Source organism: Dasypus novemcinctus, chromosome 11 (assembly GCF_030445035.2).
Source record: "Dasypus novemcinctus isolate mDasNov1 chromosome 11, mDasNov1.1.hap2, whole genome shotgun sequence".
Taxonomy (NCBI): domain Eukaryota; kingdom Metazoa; phylum Chordata; class Mammalia; order Cingulata; family Dasypodidae; genus Dasypus; species Dasypus novemcinctus.
In genome coordinates this window covers 12150658-12173518 of record NC_080683.1, presented here as the reverse complement: position 1 = coordinate 12173518, position 22861 = coordinate 12150658, and the positions used below count along the sequence as shown (strand labels likewise).

The window sequence follows — 22861 nt, the reverse complement described above, 5'->3', positions numbered from 1 at the left end:
TGTCCTTGGCTTTGGTTTTGCTTTGGGGCGAAGAATAAGGAAGGCATTTTCCCTGCCCCTGCTCATTGGCTCCACACCCCCTGGCTTTCCCAGGTGCTTTCTCCACCCTGGGCCTCCTCCATGCCTACCTTCCACTTTGGGCTTGGCCTCTGCCAGACGCTCCTGGAACTTCTTCTTGAAGAAGAGTGCCTGCAGTCGCTGCTGGTAGTGGTCAATCCTGTGGACACATTGTGAGGAACCCCAGCTCAAGGAGGCAGCTCCTACCCCACTCCATCCCCTTCCCCCTGGGCAGAAGTCTGTCCGCCCCAACCTCAATCCCACCAGCCACATGCATGACCCAACCTGCTCATTTCATAGAGGAAGCGGTCAGCACGGGCCATCCGCTCAATTTCATGCTTATGCTCCTCAAGGAGGTCAATGTCGCTCTTTTCCGGGATGAACTTGAGAAGCTGCAAAGAGCAGGGTGAAGGTCAGACAGGAAAGTGGTGAGAAGTTGAGAAGGAAGATGCAGTGCAGGAGAAGCCCATAACTTGAGCCTGCTCAGTATGGGCAGGGGGGCCTTAAAAGAGAGAAGCATCCTTCATGTGGACTGGCTTAGTTTTCATCTGCTTGGAAGGGATGACAGAGGTACCTGGCCCTAGACTTCTTCATTTTTCCCTTTTTCCTCCACATTTTAAAAATTGAGATGTTAGACACAGTAAAGTAGCCTTTTCAGTGTACAGTTCAATGATTGTTTTTCTTTTTAAATCAAGTTTATTGAAGTATAATTTACATGTAATTAAACACTTATTTAAAATGTACAGTTCAATGAATTTTGACAAAATTACCCATACATGGAAACGCTATCCATTTCCAGTCCCCCAGAAAGTTCCCTTATGCCACTTCCCATTCAATATGCCAACCCCACACCTCTCCTCCCACCCCCCACCCCAAGATAGCCTCTCAATGGACTTCTATCACCCTACATTCAATTTGCTTGTTCTTGAACTTCATATAAATGGACTTGTGCTGTGTGTTCTCTTTTGTGTCTGGCATTTTTTGCTCAACACAATGTCTTGAGGTTTATCAATGTTGTAATGGTACTGTGGTTGTTGTTTTTTTCCGAAGATTTTATTTATTTCTTTCCCTGTCCTCCCGGTTGTCTGCTCTCCGTGTCCATTCACTGTGCGTTCTCCTGTGTTCGCTTGTATTATTAGGTGGCAGTGGGAAACTGTGTCTCTTATTTGTTGCGTAATCTTGTTGTATCAGCTCTCTGTTGTGTGGTGCCACTCCTGGGCAGGCTGTGCTTTTCTCAAACAGGGTGGATCTCCTTGCGGGACACACTCCTTGTGCATGGGGCTCCCCTACATGGAGGCACACCTGTATGGCACAGCGCTCCTTGCACGTGACAACATGCATGTGGGCCAGCTCAGCACACAGGTCAGGAGGGCCTGGGTATGGAACCCTGGACCCTCCATACGATAGGCAGACGCTCTATCAGTTGAGCCATGTCTGCTTTCCAGTAGTGTGTTTTTACTTATTGCTGAGTATCATTCTACTAAATGGATTTAACACAGTCTATTTTCCTATTGATGGGCAGTTGGGTTGTTCATAGTTTGGGAGCTGCTATAAATATTCTTTCGTATGTCTTTTAGTCAGTCTTTGTACTCACTTCTTTTGAATATCTAGGACTTGGATTGCTGGGCCATAGGATAGGTATATGTTGAGCCTTATTATGCACAAATAGTTTTCCAAAGTGATAGTACTAAATGAATTTCAATTGCTTCATTTCCTTCCAAAGCTTGGCAGTGTCACTTTTAATTTTAGCCATTCTGTTGGGTGTATGGTACCATCTCGTGTGGTTTTATTGCATTTCTCCCATGACTAATAATATTGAGCATCTTTTAATATGCTTATTGGCCATTTGGGCATTTCCTTTTATGAAGTGTGTGTTCAAGCCTTGTGTTTATTCTTAAGGTAGGCTGTTTGTTGTTTTCTCATTGATTTGTAGAGTTCTCTATTCTGGATATGAGATATATGTACCAAATATCTTCTTCCTAGTGTTTGGCTGGTATTTTCACTCTAGTAATAGTGCTTTAATTTAATTAAGTCCAATTGATGGTGTTTTTGTTTGGTCATTTTTAGGTTTCTCTTGAAGGATACAACAAACCAAGATGGGAGAGATTTGGGAAAGATACGGCTGTGGGTCACCCTTTGTCTTGAGACCCATGGGGGTTAGCTCATATCTCTTTTCAGGGTCCTCATGGACCCCTGGAAAAGAGAAGGCCTTTTTCAGCCACCCCCCAGAAAGGCTGGTGCAGGGAAGTTTCCATAAACCTTCCCCCTGTGGCCACAACCCAATTTCTCCTTGATCTGAGAGTCTCAGCCTCCCTGGGGGCTGTTAGGAAGGGGTCTGGCTGACCCCAGGTTCAGTTCTCTTTCCCACCGAGGGTGCTTACCTGCTCCAGCATGTCCTTAGCAAGGTCCTCCTGCTCGTCCATCTTCAAGATGGCCTGCCGAATCTCCTCGTTAGACAGCTTCAACCTAGGGCAAAACCCCACCCTCTCAACAGCCTGGGCCTGGGTTCACAATGGACCTCAAACCTTCTTCTCCAGAAGGTGCGGCTCCAGCCTCTCCCCCAAATGTTAATTCGGGAGTATATCTGAGACTGAGCAAAACAGAAACCTCGCCTCCCCTGTGAAGCCTGCTAAATTAACAGCATTCACTCCATACAACTTCTGTAATGAACTCTTTTAGTCTCTAAGTAGAGACTTGAGCCTTGAGCCTCTCGGGTCTCTTGCTCTTTGTCAGAGCTGACAGGGAGTAAAAAGGTCTTCAGTTGGACTGAGGCAGGGCAAAGGGTTGCTGATCCTTCTCCTTATGCCTTAAAAATCCACAGTATCCTCCATGGGAGGATGAGAATATCAGCAGGGAACAAAGGGTAGGGGGGGTGCACTTCCCTGCTTCCTTCATTCTGGGAAGACAGAACAGCCCTAGCCTTCTGCAGCGCCCCAGCTCCTGCACAGCTGCTCCCATCAGTCTCGGTGTCAGGGAGAGGAAGACTTTCTCCTCCTCCATACCCCACGACCCTTCCCTGTGTCCAGATGCACATCCATTGGGAACCCTCCTGACGGAGAACTCTTCCCCTTACACCGAGTGGGAGAAAAGGAGGCCTGAGGCTTGGGGGGAGGAAAGAGGGGGCAGATGTCCCAGAGGCAGCTGGAGGCAGAGCTAAGAATAGTAGGGGAGGCAGTGACCTCCGACCCAGGCTCAGGCGGGAGGCCCCGCACAGAAGCTGTGCTGTGAGTGCAGATACTGCCCTGCTTGTTCTGCAGGCCACGGGAAATGCTTAGGGGCTGAGATCATGCTGCTCTGAGGCCTAAGCCGAGCGGGGCCCTCCACGGGCTTAGAGCAATCTCGGCTGCCAGACGCTGACCAGGCTGGCCAGGGGCCTGGGAATAGGCAGCTTCCGGTCTGCAGGGTTCCACTTAACATGGGCTCCCTCCGAGGAGAAGTTCTAGATCAGCGTCCTCCTCCCCCACCCCTAGGGGATGGCAGAGACCACCACTGCCCCATTCTTCTGCCACCTTTCTCCCCCAGGGATCCAGTTCACCCATCTCCCTTTGCTCCAGTCCCATCTCAGGCCTCGGCTCCCAGCAGGACCCGTTCTGCCCACCGGGAACTTATCATGGGGCAAGGTTGCAGGGGCAGAGTGAGCGTACTTGGAGAGAAGGATGATGCAGTTCTGGGCCCTCCGGCCGTCAATGACCGACAGCTCTTTGACCTTGCGGGAGGCCAGGTAGATATCCTCGGTGGAGCCCAGCTCTTTCTGCAACCAACAAGCCAAGTGGAAAGGTTGAGGTGCCTGTTTCCCCTGATCCTCTTCCTGCCCACCCCCCAGGAACACCCCCTGCCCCTCCCCTCCAGCAACCTGGGAATGCTTCTGGTGTGACGGAAAGAGAAAGGGGGAAGGGAAAAAATGGGGGGGGAGAGAGAGACGAGGGTGGTTAATGGCTGATGCTAACGGGATGTCTCTGCGAATTTACCCAGGGTGAGAACGAGATAGGGGGCACTGCGGAACTTCCCACCACCTTTGTAGAGATTAGCCTTTCTAGGAAATCTAGAGAAGGGGCTGTTCTGACGGGGAGGGTGACAGATCCCTGTGGCTTTGGGCAGTGTGTTATGAACCACAGCCTTTCCCTCAGAAGCAACCCCTACTCCAAACCCATTGAGCCTCCACAAGCTTGATGAGCTGCTGACTCCAAGCTCCTGCAGTTCCTGAAGACTCCAGGGCATGGCCCAATGGGCCCAAGGGAAGGGATGTCCTCAAGTTCAGAGGTGGGGAAACTGAGGCAGAACTCCAGATAGAATCCTCTCCTCTGGGTTCCAGCAGGCAAATCCCCAGGAAATCAAAAATGGGCTCCCTTGTCTTGGAGAGGTAGGCAGAGGCTGGTTCCTACTCAGAGAGGCCCTTCCAGGCACACAATGCACACTGTGCAAGTCCAGGGGCCGTCGGTCACATCATCGTCTTTGCGATGGTGCCCCTGGAACTGTGCAGTGCTTGGGCTGCACAGCCCTAAAGGACAGCCCTGCCCGGCCTTGTGGGTGAGGGAAGAGACCTGGAAGCCTTCTCTCCCTCCAGGAGACCTTCACCTCCAGTGCTGGTAGGGATCTGCTTGCAATGACGCCCTCTCCAACACTTCTTGTCTCTCTTTGGGAACCCTCCCCCAAGCTACCGTGTAAGGATGGGTACTAAGGCAGGAGGTGGAAGGGATAGCCCTCTCTTCAGGGTGCTGGATAGGGCAGCAGCCCAGGAAAGCAGTTAAAAGGTGGGATGTCCAGTGCCCCAAAGTGACTCACCTGCTGAGGATTAGTTATCAGCTCCTAGGTGGGTTGCAGCCACAGCCAATAGAGAATTAAACATGCACAATGTTAGCTGTGGGGTTTAGGGATCAGGAACTGCAGGATAGATCCCTTAGCATCCCCTTTGATCCCCCTATGCCACGGAGACCCCTGTGGTTGGAGACTGAGACCAGGACGGAGCACCGAAGGAACCCCCTTAGCAGGCATGCGCTCTTCGAGAAGCCAAACAAAGCAGGCAACAGGCAGCTCCTCCCGCCCGCCCTGGGAGGGAGTGGGGGTGGGGTTCACCATTTCCCAGCCAGAGCTCCCCCACCCCAGCCCTGGCTGCCTGCTTTTCCCTCTCCGCTGCTGGGAATCTTCCGAGAAGACAGAAGAGTTCATCACTCCAAATAGGGGAAGAGACACAAACGAACTCGAACTGGAAGCGCATGAAACTTGTGTTCACTGGGGCAGAGGAAAGCAAGTGTCTCTGGCCTTTGCTCTTTGACCCTTGCCTCTGCCTGGAAGGGGATGATGAGGAGTGGGAGGCAGCGCCCTGGTCCTTCCAGCTCTAAGGGGAGCCGGGAGGCAGCGCCCACAGCCCCGTCCTCCCTTTCCGACAGGAGGGAGCCGAAGTCACTAACTGCGGACCTGCAGAGGGCACGGAAGGCAGACACAGCTCCCAGGACCACCCACCCACCCCCAACCCGCCCAGGGTGCCGAGAGAGGAGGTGAAAGGGCAGTGCAGCCTCTGGGGGCTCTCCAGCTCCGGGGCTGAGAATTCGGTCCCAGGGGCTATGCGGTGTGCCGGTGTGCCAAGGGACAGCGCCTGGTGTGCACAGCCCCCCACACAGGAGGCCACACTGAGTGGCTGTGGGAGGGGGGCTCAGAAGAGGGGGCTTTCAGTCTCAGCTATTCCCAGTTCACCAGAATGGGAGGCCCCAGATCCTGCTTGTCCTGTCTCCAGATCCCTTCTTTCCCCACTGGCCCCATCCCAGCGCCCTGGAGACTGGGTGGGCAGGGCTGGAGCCCTGACCTGGAGGAAGACTTTCAGACTAGGCAGAGGCGTGTGACTGGCTCCGACGGGTGCGCCGTGCTATGCACACCCCTCGCGCACCGTCCCCTCCCAGAGCGCTGATTCATGAGCAGCAAGTGCTCTGACACCGTCCTTCCAGCTCCAGCGCTGCCCCGGCTCTGCCAGCCTGACGTGAGTGTGGGACTAAAAATGTTCCCTGGAATTAGGGATGGAGAGTCAGATGCTTTGAGTCTCCCCCCCACCTTAAATTAAATGAACCATCACCTGCTTTTGCTAGAATCCTAAGATGGGGCCAGAGCTCAGGTCCCCACGGGGCCTGCTTCCTAGGAGCAGTAGGCCGTGCCCTCAGTCCTGCCTGCTCTCAGTGAGGAGGGCAGGGCAGCCTCTCCAGATGGGGGGAACCACACCACAGCATCAGGGCACCCCAGGGCCCGGGGGACACCCCCCCCCATTTCACCCCTTGGTGCCAGGGCAAGAACCCAAGGCTGGAGCCCTAGGCTGAGCAGAGAAAACCAAAAAGAAAATGGTATGACCCAGTGAGGAAAGAGCCCCTGGGAGGAGGCAGAGAAGAGCAGGGCCTGGGGGCCTCCAGGAGAAACTGGGTTTGCTGGTTGAAATGCAGATTCCTGGGTCTCTTCCACTGAGGATGAGGTCTGAGAATCACGTTTGGTGGCAATCCCGCAGGTACTCAGATAGTTGGAGACCCCAGCCCCGGGAATGCCCTGCCTTCTGCACCGACTCCCCTCTCCCACTTGCTGACCAGTGCCTCTGCTCGGAGTTCACTGGGCCTGGACTAAACCCCTTGAAGGGACCTGGCGCGACAGCACCTTCTTGGAGCATCAACATTCCCTGCTCAGCTAAGTCATGGGGGTGTTGAGAGATATGAGGGTGCTGGAGACAATGGTTTGAAAAGTTATAATGCCTTCTAGATATAGTCTCTAAAGGGCAAAAAAAAAAAAAGTTGGGGTCGACAGTGGCCAGGCTCTGCGACTCCTCCAGTGCTCCAGGACAAAATGCAATTTCATCACGTGATGTGCAAATACAAACTGTCATACAATGGGATGTCCCCCCAACACAGACTGCACACCCCCAATTCATATCTTGTCTTCAGCAAACAGAGAAGAGGGGTGGGCAGGGGAGGGGAGGGCAGGGGAGGGGAGGGCAGGGGAGGGAGAGGTTTGCATTCAAGGAGTATATGTGGAAGTCAAGACAGGAAAAGGGAGTAACAGAGACTCCCAAAAGGCCAGAGGGGAGTGGGTTCTTACCTGATGCCTCTGATAGGCTGAAAACATTTTTTCAAAATCTTCTAGGTCCAGAATCCGAAATACCTTCATATCATCAATGTCATTCCACACGGTGCCAGGAACACGTTCCTAAGATTCGGGGCAAGGAGAAGACCCCACGGCTGACCCAACTCCTCCGCTGGGAGGACGCCCCCCATCCCCGGCCACACATGCTGCAGTGGCCAGGCCTTCGGACCTTCAGAAGGGAGTCGGCCGCACCCCTCAAACCTCCAGCCCTCTTCAGTACCCTCACCCTCCTCCAGGCTAGGCCAGGGCCAACCTCCTCCTCCTTCCTTCTCCTAGGAAGGTGTTCCCGGAATCAACGAGAGTAGAGGAAGGGATGGGCTGGCAGGAAAGGGGGGTGGTGAACTACACACTTCTGAACACACACACTGCTCTCAGGGCACAGGGAGCTCGTCGGCAGGGTAGTGCCCACACATATGTGGGGTCCTCCAAGCCTCACCACAGAGGATAGCTCTGTTATCTGAGATGGCTGTTTTCCCTCCCAAGGGTCTTCCTCCAGCTCTCCCAGCTTCCCAGAAAGTGCACAAATGCCAGTGCTCGGGATGCCCTGACCCCGGCCGTAATGCTGCTCCGACCAGCAGCTCTGCCAGCAGCTGCCACCGGGCAGGCCCAGGCGCTCGCTGTCCTCTGACTGAGGGGCCTTGGTCGCAGGCGCTGCTCCATCTCCGTGCGGGTGGCGCAGTTTGCGCCCTCCCCGGGTACGTGGGAGGAGCTGCTGTCCAGGCCTTGGGACCCCGGACAATGGCTCGGACCACCCTCACCTCCCACCCTCACCTCGTGCAGAGCTCTGCTGTCCTGAAAACAGGAGCTCCTGGCCTTCTTAACGCCTCCTCCTCCCCTCAGCCTCCCTCCCAGGGCTTGGAGAGAGAAACATACCTTTCACTCACTTGTATTTTCTTAAACTCTGGAAAGGGGAGGCTCGGCCAGAGTGGGGGCAGGGACATTCCTGTGGCCTTCCTAAGGCCAGGGACCCTCGTGTGGAATGCCGGGCTGGGAAGCGCGGAGCAGCGAGGGATACCGGCAAGTGGCCAAACCCAACACAGACGCATTCTTTTCATGGCAGAAATAACCACTGTGTGTGCGCCTTTGTGTACACACGCAGGAGCAGGCGTGGGGTAGAGGAAGGGGCTGGGAGGGGAGCCGGGCTCCTAGAAAGGGGTGCATAGGGCAGAGAGGAGATGGAATCCGAGAGGGCTGAGGCAGCGTGGGCTGCCGAGGGACCCGGAGCCTGCTCTGCGGAGAAGCTTCCAACTCATTCCCCACCTAAATCCAGGCCGGGGGGTGGGGGGGGCACAGAGGTCAGTGGAGCCAGGACCAGAAGAAAGGGCAGGGGCGAGAGCTGGGAAGAACGACTTCCCATCCGGACTTTCCTTCCTCTTCCCAAACGCTCGACCCCCAGAGGGGCCGGAGGGGCCCAAGGCTCTTTGCGGAGATATGACTGAGGGCTGCAGCGGGAGAGCAGCACACCTGTTCCTTCCCTTCCCCACACCCTAACGCTCACCAAGTCACCCTGCTGTGCCCACCTTGCAGAATAGTTCTCGAATCTGATTTTTATGCCACTACGGGAAAGAGCCCAGCACTTCCAGGCCAGATTCTTGGGGTTTCTTTCTCCTCTCTAGAGACGCCCTATATGCCAGGGAAATCTTCCTCAGAAACGCATTTTGTTAGGTTTCCCTCACCGAGTCCTGCCTGGGGGGTCAGCCAGAACGCACCAGACTGGACTCCCCACCCCACCACTGCATGGCTCTGTGGGCAAATGGGGTGACACGACTCTTCCCATTTCACATAAAGGGAAACAGTCTCAGTGATCTCACCTCACTGAACTGATGTGAATAAATGAGAGAACATGCTCAAGGCATGCAGTGATGGTACCAATAGTAATTAATCTAATATTATAAAGGCTTTCTGGAGGTCACTCTTCCACAAGTCGATTAAGTCAATTAATGCTCAGAACAATCCTAGGAGATGGATATTATTCTTACCCTCACTTTACAAATCAGGGAACCGAAGCCCAAACGATTAAACCATCTGCCCCAGTCACACAGAAGTTTGGGACTGAGGCAGTAAGTTCTCAAATATTATTTGATGCCCTTCCACCCACACCTGCCAAGAAATGTCCACGATCCCTACAAACGCTTCCCGTTACCTACTTCACCAAACCTACACTTTCCAGTCGAGTAGTAACACTCTGGCTTGGGCTGGGTCCCTGGAGAATTTATATTGGCCTCGTTATTTCTGGAACCTAGACAAAATCTTATTAAGCACGAATCTTCGTACGATGAAAATGTTACTAAAAAAAAAAAAACTCCATTGCCTTGTCATTAATTATTGGCGTGCCTAACCCACTTTTCAGGCAGTTTCTAAACCTTAACTTATAAGCTGTGAGTACTGGAGACACAGTGCTATTTCTGATCCTGAGCAGTGAACACCCCGGCACGGCAGATGCTCTTGGGCTCAGCAGAGCCCTGCGTCTGCTCACGAGCAATGACCTTTCAGACTGTCCTTGGCCACTGTCGCAGATGTGAACGACCTCGCTTCAAAATGCTGCGAGCAGATGACTTTAAAACTTAAATAACTCATATTGGAGATGTTATGGGAAGCCCAGAGACTACCAACAACTGTACCCAGGTCCTATCTTTCTACCTGAATTTAAAAGCAGAGGCAGAAGGGATCGTAAGGGAGCTCATGGATGAGTAAAGAGAGGTTCAGACGAAAGGAGTGATTTGTGGAAGTCAAACAGCTAGTTAGGGCCAAACCTGGTCTGGTTAGAGGTTAGAACCTCCCCCTCAGCCCATCCCCAGGGTTTCTAGGTGTTTCCTTGAACACGCGTCCTAATTTGCCAGATACTCTACTACACGGTGCTGCCATGACGCGTGTTATAATTCCTCATCATAGCCACCAGCAAAGGGCTTTACACAGAGCAGACCTCAGGCTGACTGGCTAGCTGGCCTGCTGGGAGGAGAACGTGCCCGACAAACAGCTCCACCGCTTATTTCACGTTGCACCCTCGAGGCTCTTCCCGCTGGGGTCTCCATTTGAGCTCATTTCAAGGCAAACAGAAGGGTGCAGTTATGAATTCCCCAAGAGTTAGAGCAACAGGCCCATACAAGAAGGTCCGTGTGCATTCATTAGTCCCAGCTCCAAACCGACATCTGCAGGACCTGCGGAAGCGTGGGTGTAGGTCTAGCTAATTGCAGCCAGTTGCCACCTACGTGTTTATTTCAGGGGAAAAGCCACTGGCCCTCTTAATAGCACTTGCCAATTTGCAGAACCAGAGATGGGGCCCAGCTGAGCCCGAGGCAGGAACTGGCCTTCAATTACTGGGGTTCTGATGTGGCCTGGGGCATCTCTACTCTGGGCCCCTGAGAGTACAGCCAAGGTATCCTGGGATTGGTGACTAATTTTGGATAACACTCCTGAGGACTTCACACTCCTGCTCTAAGAAATACGGCCAGTGCTAGCTCCTTCTCCCCAGGACGATGCCTGAGAGACGGCTGCGTCTGGACATCACACTCTTGGTTGCAGGGCTCCAGGGCCTCCGCAGGGCTGCCTTCTACCTGCTGACGTGGCCCCCTCACTGCTGGGCTCTGAGCACACTGCCCGGAGCTGTACCGTCTCTGGATCTTGGCCAAGCGCTTCACCATACATTTCCCCCCCTCTTCCCCAAATCAACCCTGTCCTGGAAAGTCTAGGACCGACTGCTTGGTTCCTCCCCTTCTCTGAGGTCCTACGTATCCACCGACCCAGAGGACATCAAAGTCCACTGGTAGGTGGCTTTGCCGAGTGAGAATTACACAGGCCAGGCATCTCCTGCAGGTGGAGACCTTCTCCCCAGGGAGTGAGCTGCCCGGTATCAGCGACTGCATCCTCAGCGTCCACGGCGCCTGTCCCTACCCCACCGAAGGAAAAGCCCCGGGGATGCCTGCCGACAAGGGGCAGTCGGGCCTGGGGCTGACCGCCGCGGCGTAGAGCGGGCGCGCCGACCCCTTCCCGGCGCTCACCTCGCTCAGCTTGACCCAGTTGAAGGACTTCAGCGGGTGGGAAGGCTGGGGCGCGCGCTTCCTCCTGAGCGGGGTGTCGCTGCTGGGGCAGGGGTCCGGAGGGTGGGGCGGGCCCACGCTGAAGCAGGGCGGGGCACCTGGGGGGATGGGAGGCCCCCCGGGCGGAAGGGGGGGGTGGCGGCGGAGGGGGGCAGCAGGGGAAGGGTAGAGGGGGCGGGGGTGGAGGCAGGTCGTTGGTCGTCATCAGGGAAGATGAGGCGAGTGGGCCTCCGGGGGGAGGTGGGGAAGACACAGGGCCCGTCTGTGGAGAAACAGAAAATTCCAAAGGACAAAGCCATCAGCAAGGACGCCCTCCAGGTCCCTCACCACTATTCTTGCTCTTATTCTCCATCTATACTAGACCCCAAATCCTGCTGTCGCCTCCCACACACATTGAGTGCCCCCACTTTCTCTCTCTGCGACCCAAACATCCAACATACAGACAGACACAGCTACAGACACACACACACACGACACTGGAAAACCAGTCACAGATATCACAATGTAACAGCAGGGTTGATACATACAGTTGTGTATGTTGCTGACTGCACAAGGGCATCCAGCTGAGAAAGTGAGGGGGAGCCAAAATCCCACCTGAGCTCTGCTTTCCAAGGTGTGCATCCTGGAACAGTGTCACCCAGAGCAAGGCATATTACTTTTCTCTTTAGTACAAAGGTGCCATCTCGGCAAGTGGTGGGCACCGTCAGCCCTTATAACCTCAAGTGTCCCCTCTATCCTGCTCTGAGATCCCCTTCTCCCTTCTACCTCACCCTAGGACCCTTTGCCCCTCCCACACTTGCTCTCCCTGCCCTGAAGCCCAAGATCGCAGCTCGATTGTGCAGAAGGGAGAAAGGGTACCCACGTACTGAGATTTCACTGAGCTGGGCTACCAGCTCTGCCACTTGTCCCCGAGCCTGGCGCAGCTCCTGGGACTCTCGGGCCAGCTTGTCCTTCATCTTGTTCAGCGTCCGCATCATCTCTTCTTTCTCCAGCGTCTTTGTCTCGCATTCTCGCTCCTTCCTCTCCAGCCGACTCACCAGCTCCATGTGTTCTGGTATGGAGATGGCGCAAGAGGGAGGATGGGAAGAAGCAGTATGAGTCTGTGTGGGTCCCCCTCCAAGAGAGGAGATGGGGAAGAGGTCCTAGGCTGGATGGGGAAGGGGGCCGGTGGAGCGTGCAGCAGGTGTAGGCAGAACCCCTCACCTTTCCGGAACTTCTCAGCCTGGTCTCGCCACTGTTTCACCTCGTTCTCGTTGATGAGCCTGGGGGATAGAGGGGCAGTGTGACGGCTGGCTGGCCACCCCCCAGCTTCCCAGAACACCTGTCATCTCCCCATTCCCCACGCTGATCTCCAGTGTGTCCAGCTCCATCTCGGAAGCCAGGAGCTGCCTCTCCAGGTCTCTGTCCCTGCCCAGTTCTCACTCAGTCTCTCTCCATGGACCCTGAGAGCTGAAAGGACCCATAGACCCAGTCCCTTTGTGATACAGTTGGAGCTACTGAGCCCCTAAGATCAGAGAAAGGAACGCTGGCTCATTAATGATAGAACTAGGACTAAACCCCAGATTTCCTTTAGCTGTACGCTGACTTGTACCCCTTTGCAAAAGTGGGTTGTTGTGTTTTTTTTTGAGAGAGAAAAATATTGGCAGTCTTCCAAAGACCAGTGTGTAAGAGAAGAAAAATCATCCCACCCCCCAATAATGGAGGATGTGGGTGTTGGGGTGAAGAGGGGCATGTCTCAAACACAGGAAAGCCTCATTCTTGTCAGACTCTTCTAAAAGGGTGTTCATCTCAAGCTTGTCCCTAGACACCAAGATATAGAAAATCCCAAAGTGAGACCCCGTGGGCATGTCCTTTGCAAGTCTGAAAATATTTGAGACTCCTCCTTAACTTAAGGATTTAAAGAGGGGACAGAATATATAGAGGGGTAACATTTTGTGAAGAGACTTCTTTGGCATGATCCATTACCGTCACCTCCAGAGGATGCTGCCTCATTCGCCACGGTTCTAGTGAAGGGGCTTCTTTGGGCCCACCTGGAGAACTTTGGTTCCCTGATATTTAGAGGGAGGCATGGTGGAATTTGAAGCCAGCAAATTCAGAGAACAAGGAAGGACTGGCCAGGAGGGCACCGCTGTGCTCCTAGAGTTAGCTGGACAAGAGACTGAATGAGGGTTTCCCGAGGGTCAGATGAAGGCCCGTGGAGGAATGAGGCTGAAGCTGTTTTAAGTCCTGCCCAAGAGCTCCACCTGGGAGAAGGCTGGGGCCAGCAACAGTCTAGGCCTGTTTGCAATGGATTGGCAGTGACCCCAGGACTGACCGAAGGGATGGGAGCATCCAGCCAACTAGCTGTGAAAAAACAAAAAAACCAACCCAAAACCTGCTTAGCCAGTGGCTGAGTTTTATAGGGAGGGTCACCTAGCAAAGAACCTCTGAGGAGCCCAGGAACAGTTACGTGTCTTTACCCACATACCAAGTCCAGAGAAGAGGAAGCCTGTTTACGAAGTTACCTGCTCAAGTAAGATCTTTATCTGCCAGGCAGAGGGGGTTAGAGGAGAAACAGAATAGAAAAAAGAAGCTAAACATGGCATAACCCTCTCCCCTCTTCCTGCTGCAGCCCCCGGCCCCAGCCAGGAGAGGAGAGAGACTCAAGGTTAAATCAAGTCTAGATGTTCACATCTGGGAGCAGTCCTTCTAGCCGTGGGTTTTGAGATTGTGTTGATGGCTTGAAGTGACCTTAGGATTTCCATTACCTAAGATGGACCAAAAACCTTCATTGGGCCTAAGGAGTTTTCATCCTTTGGCAGAGGAAAAGGTTCCCCACTAAAGAGTGTAAAGAATTGGTAGGAAACAAAAAAAAAAACTGCATTCTGATTTCATTTCCCATTGCACTTGTTCAACATACCAGCTAGGATTTTAACTACATCAACACCCACATATTTGTAATAATGAAAACAGTACCATGAATAGTGCAAAACTTGTTTTCTAGTTGGTTTTGGAATGCAATATAATGAATCATTTAGAACCAATTTATCTCCTGAAGGGCAGCTGGCTCAGGCTCATACTGAAAGGTAAATAAAAGTTCAAAATTAAAAGTCAGTGTGGTAATGTACGGTCTAATTATTAATTGATGTGCTTTAAATTTTGTTTATCTGTGTTCCTCTCTACTCAGGGTCAGAAAAAGATGACAAGTCAGAAGGCCTCAGGCTTTCCAAAGGCTTTGTTGGCAAATGGTCAGATGGTTAGTAGTTGGCACACTTTCTGTAAAGGGCCAGAGAGTAAATATTTTAGGCTTTGCAGACCACACACAGTCTCTATTGCATATTCTTGTTTGTTTGTTTGTTTTTAACAACTCTAAAAATGTAAAAACTATCCTTAGCCCATGGGCCACACAAAAAACAAGCTAGAAGACTGGGTTTAGCCCATGGGCTATAGTTTGCTGACCCCTGCTCTTGGTTAATGTGTTTTTAATTTCCCTCTATATCCAATCCATACAGCAGAAGCACTGAGACCCTGTAAGCCTGTGCTGTCCAATATGGTTGTGGTTTGCCACATGTCATGTGGCTATTTAAATTTAAGTTCATTAAAATGTAATATAAGAGGGAAGCAGAATGTAGCTCAACTGATAGAGCATCCGCCTACCATATAGGAGGTCCAGAGTTCAACCCAGGGCCTCCTGACCCATGTAGTGAGCTGGCCCACGCGCAGTGCTGATGCGCGCCAAGGAGTGATCCCACATAGGGGAGCCCCACGTGCAAGGAGTGTGCCCCGTAAGGAGAGCCGCCCCACACGAGAAAAGCACAGCCCACCCACAAGTGGTACTGCACACAGGGAGAGCTGACGCAGCAAGATGACGCAATTCAAAAAGAGACACAGATTCCCAGGGCTGCCGAGAATGCAAGCGAACACAGGAAAAACACAGCAAATGGACACAAGAGAGCAGATGGGGTGGGGGGAGGGTAAGGGGAGAGAAACAAATAAATCTTTTTTTTAAAAAAAAGCAATGCAAGGGAGCAGATGTAGCTCAAGTGGTTGAGTGCCTGCTTCCCATGTACGAGGTGCTGGGTTCAATCCCCAATACCACCTAAAAAAATACAAAATAAAAAAACCCAAACAATTACAAATCCAGTCCCTCGGCTGCACTACCCACATGCGGTTAGTGTCTACCACACTGGACAGCAAAGATATGAACATTTAGAGTTCTATGGGACGGCTATGCTCAAAACCCACCGAGGGTGCCTGGTTTGAGAGAGAAAGCTGAGGCTTTACTGGTGAGACCGAAAGTAGAAGAAAGATGGGGAAGGAGGAAGAAGGCAGAGGGAAGGCTGCCACTGCTTACATGTTGACGATGTTCCTGACGTTGAAGTTCTCCAACGGAGCCAGGTCAGGGTCCAGGCCCCTCTCATCCTGGAGGACAATCTGCTGCAGGATGCGGTCTAGGAGCTGCCACTGCTGGAAGTAGCCACCGCTCCGCTTGTCTGAGGGACGACAGGCATTCTATCAGTACTGAGCCCTGGAGCTCCCTGGGACCCTGCCCTGGAGTCACTGCCTGGACCCAGGGTGGTGGAGCTTTCCCCCCTGCAAGCTCCCAGTCTGATGAGGCAGACGAAGTTGCCACTAATAGAGATTCATAAAAAGCCAGTCATCTCTTGACTATCTGTCACTGAGAGTCTATGCATATGTCCACCCTCTCAATGTATTTCCCTACTTGAAATGCTTCCTGGCTGCCTTTCCTTATTGTCACCACCACCTGGGGATCCTACACCTGAGAAATGCAAACTGCTTTCTCCATTATCTCCAAAATGCACCTTTAGGAAAATAAATCTGCTCCAAAATATTATATGCTGAATAATGAGGTCCCTAAGGAAATAAAAAATATTTTCAGATTATTCGGGCTTTTGCTTTACAGTGAAGGATGAATGGACAATAATTGCAGGTGTGTACTGAGAGGGAGTCAAAATGGGCTAGAGCAGTGATTAATGGAGTCCAAAGGGATTTCTTGGTGGAGGTGACCTTGAACTATGAAGGCAAAGGTGTCACGTGTTGGGCCTGATCTCAGAAGGCCCTGCTCCCATCCCCCTTTAATCATAGACTGACAGGTCACGGCTCTCTTTTCACATGACAGCCAGGAGCTCCCCTTCATTGGTCCAAGCACTTCATCTCCACTCACCACGGAAATCCTGACAACAAAGTCAAACTATATTGGCTACAAGGTGCAAAACAGAGAGACCCATTCAGTTCACACTGTCCCACAGGACACCGAACACAGGAATCCCTGGGAGCAGAAGCAGTCAGATTTCCCAGGGAATTCTCAAGTCTTCTGTGAAGACCAATGGGCTGAATTTTAGAGAAGAACCGATAGCTTCACAGTCCAGGTCACCGTGTCTATCCTCCTTTCACTACTACCTGTGACACAGGCGGTGCAAAGTGGCTATTTTCCCATTTGCCGTTCAACCAGAAAATTGGGGGGAAAGCCCGGCTATTGGCTCACCAAGAAAAAACATGATTCTTCTATATCCTTGATGCTGAAGAAATGGAAATTCCTTCAATTGTATACAGAACTCTCTCTGCCTCAGGCTCGTTCACTGTAAAATGGAGGTAACAGTATGCACCCCGTAGGTCATTTCGAGGTTCAGAGATGGTGTGGCAAGGGGCCTCTCATCGTGCCTGGTCCAGATTTGGCATTCAATAAATTGTAGAGAGTGTCACCATCACCATGGTTACCAACCCCACTATCATCACCATTAAAGAGAGTCTTTCTAGGTTGATCATTACAATGGCCCAAATAATGCCAGTAGAGTTCGTGTCAAATTGTATTTTGGGGCAGCTCTTAGCAATTATCTATAATTTAGCCCATCACTGCACACACCTGGACCTTGAGAACCTAGCCATCTGGTTTTATAGAAACTGGCATTTGTTATCTGTTCAGGTAGCAGATTAGGATGGTGAGTCAGCAAGGACTAGATGGAGGAGTTGATAAAGCCATGAAAGGGGCATGCTCATTTCCACACCTGAACTACTTCCCCAAACACAAACCTGCTTTTCTGGAACTCCCCAAAGGACCAGTCACTGCCCTGTCATTAGCATGCAGCCCCTGTTTGATTTTGAGAACACAAAGATCAAGCTGCTGCTCGTTGGACTTGGAAGATGGAGTTGCTCGGGGCCATGTCCCCAACTCCTCTCACGGGTGACAGTGGAAGCTGCTCTATTTTCTTGATGCCAAGGAGGGAGAGAGAGGGGCAGGGCCTGCCTCCTGTGTCCTCCAGCAGGGATGCGCTGAGGGAGCTGTGGCCAGGCAGGTCCCACAGCCCTGCGTGGCCGAGGGGAGGGGCAGGCGCAGGGAACTCACAGGGCATCTGCAGGCAGTGGTGCAGCACGGACAGCAGGCAGGGGTAGGCCTCCGTGTGCTTGAGCTTCTTGTGGAGCAGCTCAAACATCTGGGAAGCACTCTTGGTGTCGATGTGGACCTGGATGAGCAGAAGAGGCCAGTGAATGGGGGCAGGGAAGGCAGCAGAGGGGAGGAACAGGGGACAAGAGACCCCGTTTCCGTCCACTCAGTCCCACCTCCCAGGAGAGCTTTCCCTCTCCTGCCTCTCATCCCAGAGAGGCCGAGAAAAGGAAGAGGGAGATGTTCAGTATCTAAACCAGGGTTTCTCCCCTCAGCACTACTGGCACTGGGACGGCATAACCCCCTGCAGGGGCTCTTCTGTGCACTGGGGATATTCAACAGCACTCCTGGCCTCTGCGCACCAGACGCTGGTAGCACCCTATACGCAACAGTCGTGAACACAGAAAATGTCTCCCCGAATTCTGGGGGGAGGGCATATTTGCCCCTGGTTAGGAACTGCCGATCCAGGCTAAGGGACAGAAGCAGGGACGTAGATGGTGCAAAGGAGCATGGGGCACAGGCGGAAAGGGCTCTTCATCCGAGGTTCAAATCCCAGGTCTACTCTGGTTATCTGGCAACAGGCAAGCTGCTTGACCCTGCTAAACCCAGTTTCTTCATCTACAAACCCAGGCCTTTGGTGAGGATAATGGAACAGTGTTTTGTGACGATGAAGCACTACCCTGAGGTGGAATTTTGGTTGGAGAAGGGTTTTATAATGCAATTTTAGGCAGGATGGGTTACATGTTTTCAGGCTTTCGAAGGCCAAAATGAAAATTCGGTTTGGTTTGCTGAGCAATATGTGGTCAGTAACGGGGAGAGGTGAACCAGGAAATTTCGGGAAGGCAGGGAGAGGCACTGGAGACTGATCCCGTACAAGCACTGGCTCCCGTTCCTCTGGGGCTGTGGTCTCCACTCCCTGGGGGGAGAGAGGTGCCGGCCACAGAGGCCCACCCGGTGAGGACTGCCAGGGCTCTGGAAGCAAGCCCTGGCCCTGACGCCCCCAGGGAACTCTTCGACACCGGACCCTCCCCCGCCACCCAGCACAGGCCTGGAGAGGGTGCGGCCCCACACCCACCGGCTGCTCACCAGGTCAAACCTCTTGGCTAGCTCCAGGTCATCCTCGTTCCGGACCATCTCGAAGAAGTCTAAGTGCCTAGATGGCAGGAGGGGATAGAGAGTGGACATCGTAGCCAGGACAGTACATCCCGGGGGAGGGCTACAGCCCCTTTGAGCCCCAAATGCTAACTCTGAAAGCTTCATTCAAGGGTGGGGGCCCCTTCTCAAATCCAGCCTTGCCCAGAGGGGCATCCTACAGAGGCTGGGGATGGACTGCAGGTGAGCACCTCACTCCTAGGAGAGGGAAATGACTGCAGAGGGGCTACGGGAGCAAGGGGGGAGAGAAGGCAGAGGGTCTGGATGGTCCACATAGCCTCTTCACGGCCTCACGCCTCCCCGCCCAGACAAAACCAGAAATCAGTCGCCTTCCTGTAGGCCGACACTCCCCGCCTTTATGACATTCCATGCTCTTCCGTCAGGGAGGCCAGCCCAGGGCCTCCCTGAGCCTTGGACCAGGGTTTCTCAACCTTGCCGTGATGGGGGGAGCGCCCTGAGCGCTGGAGGACATGGACCGGCATCCCCGGCCTCTGACGCCAGACTCCAGTCACAAGCTAAGCCCCTCCAGCTGAGGCAACCACAAATGTCTCCAGACATTGCCACATGCCCCCTAGTGGGGGGTAAAACTGTCCCCAGTTAAGAACCATGGTCCTACATCCATCTTCCCCAGTGTTTCCACACTGTCCCCCTTCAAAGCTCGTCTCTCTCATTTTCTGCCTCCACCCACCATTCCACCCTCTCCCCCTTTAGACCAGTGCAACCAAATAGTCTGTACCAAAGGGTTAGAAATAAAGGGCACTGAGTAGTAACAAAAAGGAATTCAAGTGTGCCCTTTAGACAAGGGCCTTTACAGCTTGCATCTCGGGTGGGCTATTTCTTTGTTGAGCAGGAGTGCAATCCCAGGCGTTTAGCAATCCTGCTGCCAGGGACCAACACTAGCAGTGTTCCTCTTCCCTTCCACCAGCCGTTTCAGAAACCAAAGGGTACCCTCAGATATTTCCAGCATCCCCTACGGGGCAGTACTGCCATGGCTAAAGACTACTGCATTCACCTGTCCACAACAGGAAGGTCAGCAAAGAGGCACAGGGAAGGGAAGAGGTAAGAGGTGGGATAAGGTGATGGGAGAGCGGCCCACCTCCTCCCGCCAAGATTCAGATCTACCCCGGACTGTGGGAGCTGGTCTCCAGAGGGAGGGGCAGCCATAAAGAAGGTCTTGACCACCCCAAACCGAGGCCCTGCCTACAGGATCGCAGTGGGGATGGGTGGCTTGGGCCGTACCTGTCCAGGATGGCATTCTCGTGCTGCCGGAGTTTGTCAATCACAGGCTGGATCCCCAGCATCAGGAACTCGTACCGTAGGTGTAGGCGGAAATCCAGATTATCCTAGGGATCAGTGAGGGATGACCTGACTCACTGGCTGGTTCAAAGACCCCAACTCTCAATTTCCTCAAGAGTCCCAGTGGACTCCATACCTCCTGCCCCTGCCCACCCACCCATTGTCCCATAACACCTCCTGCAGCAAACTTACCTGGAGCAGCTTAAAGTCTCAGAGCTCTAAGAAGGGGTGGGGGTGGGGGGGACCATCCCTGACCTTGTTATTTCTCCTAAGAAGCCCATGACCCCGCTCCTTTCAGGCCTCCTGCCTTACTTTCTCCAAGTCCCTTGCCAGTTCTCTCAGCCTTTGGCATCAAAAAGCAGCATTGTGTGGTGACAAAGAGCAGAAGCAGTACAATCAGGTAGATCTTCGTTCAAATTCCTGCCCTGCCACTTACCAGTTTGGGGACCAAGGGAAAACCTTAGTTTCTCCACTGTAAAATGGGGATACTTACCTACAGGGGTGATGGTCATAAAAATTACATGGTGAGGTATGCTCACCGACTAATCAGAACGGATGCCATCCACAAACAGCTGGTACTCAAAAAGGTAACATCTGCATCTTAGCAACAGATAATTCCCCCACCCCACTTTACCAAACCCAGGCTATCAGACTGGAAGCAAAAAAAAAAAAAAAAATATGCAGGCAGAAAAGAGGGAAAAGTACAGATCTTTAAATTACCTCTTCCATTCTCAAACAGTTGACCTTGATTAGGGTGTGTGATTGCCTTAGAATTTGGTACGTTCCCCTGTTCAAGTTCTTCTAATGCCACAATTTCTATGGTCTGAGGATCCCATTCTTAACCCTTCCCCCCCAAAATAGGAAAGGAAACCACAAACCACACCTCCTGAGAGTGCTAGACAAGTTTGACCACAAACAGGAAACTTAGCTCCAGGAAGGGCCAACACTCGCCTTCCTCCCATAAATGATCCCCTACCATCAGCCATCCAAGTTTGGGGCTTGTCTACTGCTCTTTGTCCATGACACACACAATGCAGGATGCCACATACATAGGTAACTCCCCATAAGTGCTCCCAGATGTAGGGAAAAACCCAGAAGAAATTGTGGGGGAAGTAATTAGTCCTCAATGCATCTTTCGAGAGCCACAGAGAAGGCAGGCTGTAGGTTACGTGCAACCCAGCCCCGGTGGACATGGTGTTGCCCTCCATGGCAGCTAAGGTTGATGACACACTATTGTCTTTCTTAATCCCAAATGAAGGAGGCAAGAGGTTATAAGGATAATATGAAGTCAACGATGGTAGATCATCAGATGCCTTGGCCCCTTCTCTCTGTCACCTCTCCAGGAGGCACCCACACACTTTATCTAGCCCAGGTCATGGGAGTCAGAGACCAGAGGGCAGGGAGAAGGCGCCTCACCTCCCCAGCTCCAGCGTTGAGGACAGCATTGATAAAGGACATGATGGCTGTTTTCAGATTCACTTCATCCCGGTATCGGCCCAAACTTCGATCGAGCTCATTTAGCAGCGTCTGGAGGGAAAGGCAGGACCGATAAGGACAGAAGGGCTCACGGTTCTACCAATCCAGCCTCCGTGCAGTGGCTGCTGCCATTTGAACCACCCAGGACACTCCATCCATCCTTTCTGTGCAATATCGCCCATCCAACTTATCCTCCCCGAAAGCTCACACCTGCCAAGAAGCGAGCTTTGCCTCCTGATGCCCCATTCTTGGTACTGCCTTACTTCCTTCCACTCAGCCTCTGAGGGCTTGGTTTACATTGCAGGGCAGTGCAGCAGTACTGCTGTAATTGTCCTCCAGTTGTATACAGTGCATATGTATTCTCTGTCCAGCTCTTTGACAGCACAGACACTGCCTTCATCCTTTTGGCATCTTCTGAAAAGGGTCAGGGGCCATTCTCTGCACAGAGCAGGTGCTCACAAATGTTTGATGACAGAATAAACAGCCCATACCAGAGAATAAACCATAGAATTTATAATAACAGCTCATGTCTATTGAGCACTTGCTGTGTACCAGACACTGTGCTGAGACTTCTTTTGTTGTCTATCTCATTGGTACTTTTCTGGAGCAGGTCAGGGAGGAGACAAGAGAACAGCATGGCCTGAGCTCCCAGGACTGGTCCAGGGAACCCACAGTGGACACTGGCTCAGGCACAGGGCTTTAATCCTGACCCCAGAAACTGCTCTCTATGCACAATTCTTAACTGAGCCCCCATAAGGGGCCAGGCGAGGTGCTGGGCTCAGAGATGCAGAAGTCACAGTACTCCAGCCTCAAGTAGTCCATGGACTAGTGAGGGAAGACAAGTTCATCTTCCCAGACAGACCCTTAACGAGGGTTCTTTTTTTTTTAAAGATTTATTTATTTATTTAACCCCCCCCACCCCGGTTGTCTGTTCTCTGTGTCTATTTGCTGCGTCTTGTTTCTTTGTCCGCTTCTGTTGTCGCCAGTGGCACGGGAAGTGTGTGCGGCGCCATTCCTGGGCAGGCTGCACTTTCTTTCGCGCTGGGCGGCTCTCCTTATGGGTGCACTCCTTGCGCGTGGGGCTCCCCTACACGGGGGACACCCCTGCGTGGCGCGGCACTCCTTGCGCGCATCAGCACTGCGCATGGGCCAGCTCCACACGGGTCAAGGAGGCCCGGGGTTTGAACCGCGGACCTCCCATGTGGTAGATGGACGCCCTAACCACTGGGCCAAGTCCATTTCCCTAAAGAGGGTTCTAAGTTTTAAGGTCCCTCACATCTTTTCATTCAAACACTCTGGGCCCCAGTTCTCTGCCTGTTCCCTGCCAAAGCAGCTCCTAGTACCTCCCTTC

General features: G+C 52.7%; 1 protein-coding gene across 1 annotated transcript in view; it reads right to left on the bottom strand.

Annotated features, from left to right (window-relative positions):
• The window catches only part of DAAM2 (dishevelled associated activator of morphogenesis 2), a 71250-nt gene that overhangs the window by 10469 nt on the left and 37920 nt on the right, over positions 1–22861 (bottom strand). Inside the window, 15 exon segments of the mRNA XM_004462878.5 lie at positions 129–217; positions 343–449; positions 2439–2523; positions 3702–3808; positions 4840–4863; positions 7123–7230; positions 11166–11339; positions 11341–11466; positions 12071–12255; positions 12408–12466; positions 15538–15676; positions 17548–17665; positions 18673–18739; positions 19978–20081; positions 21451–21561. Of these exon segments, the coding sequence (XP_004462935.4) occupies positions 129–217; positions 343–449; positions 2439–2523; positions 3702–3808; positions 4840–4863; positions 7123–7230; positions 11166–11339; positions 11341–11466; positions 12071–12255; positions 12408–12466; positions 15538–15676; positions 17548–17665; positions 18673–18739; positions 19978–20081; positions 21451–21561 (1603 nt within the window).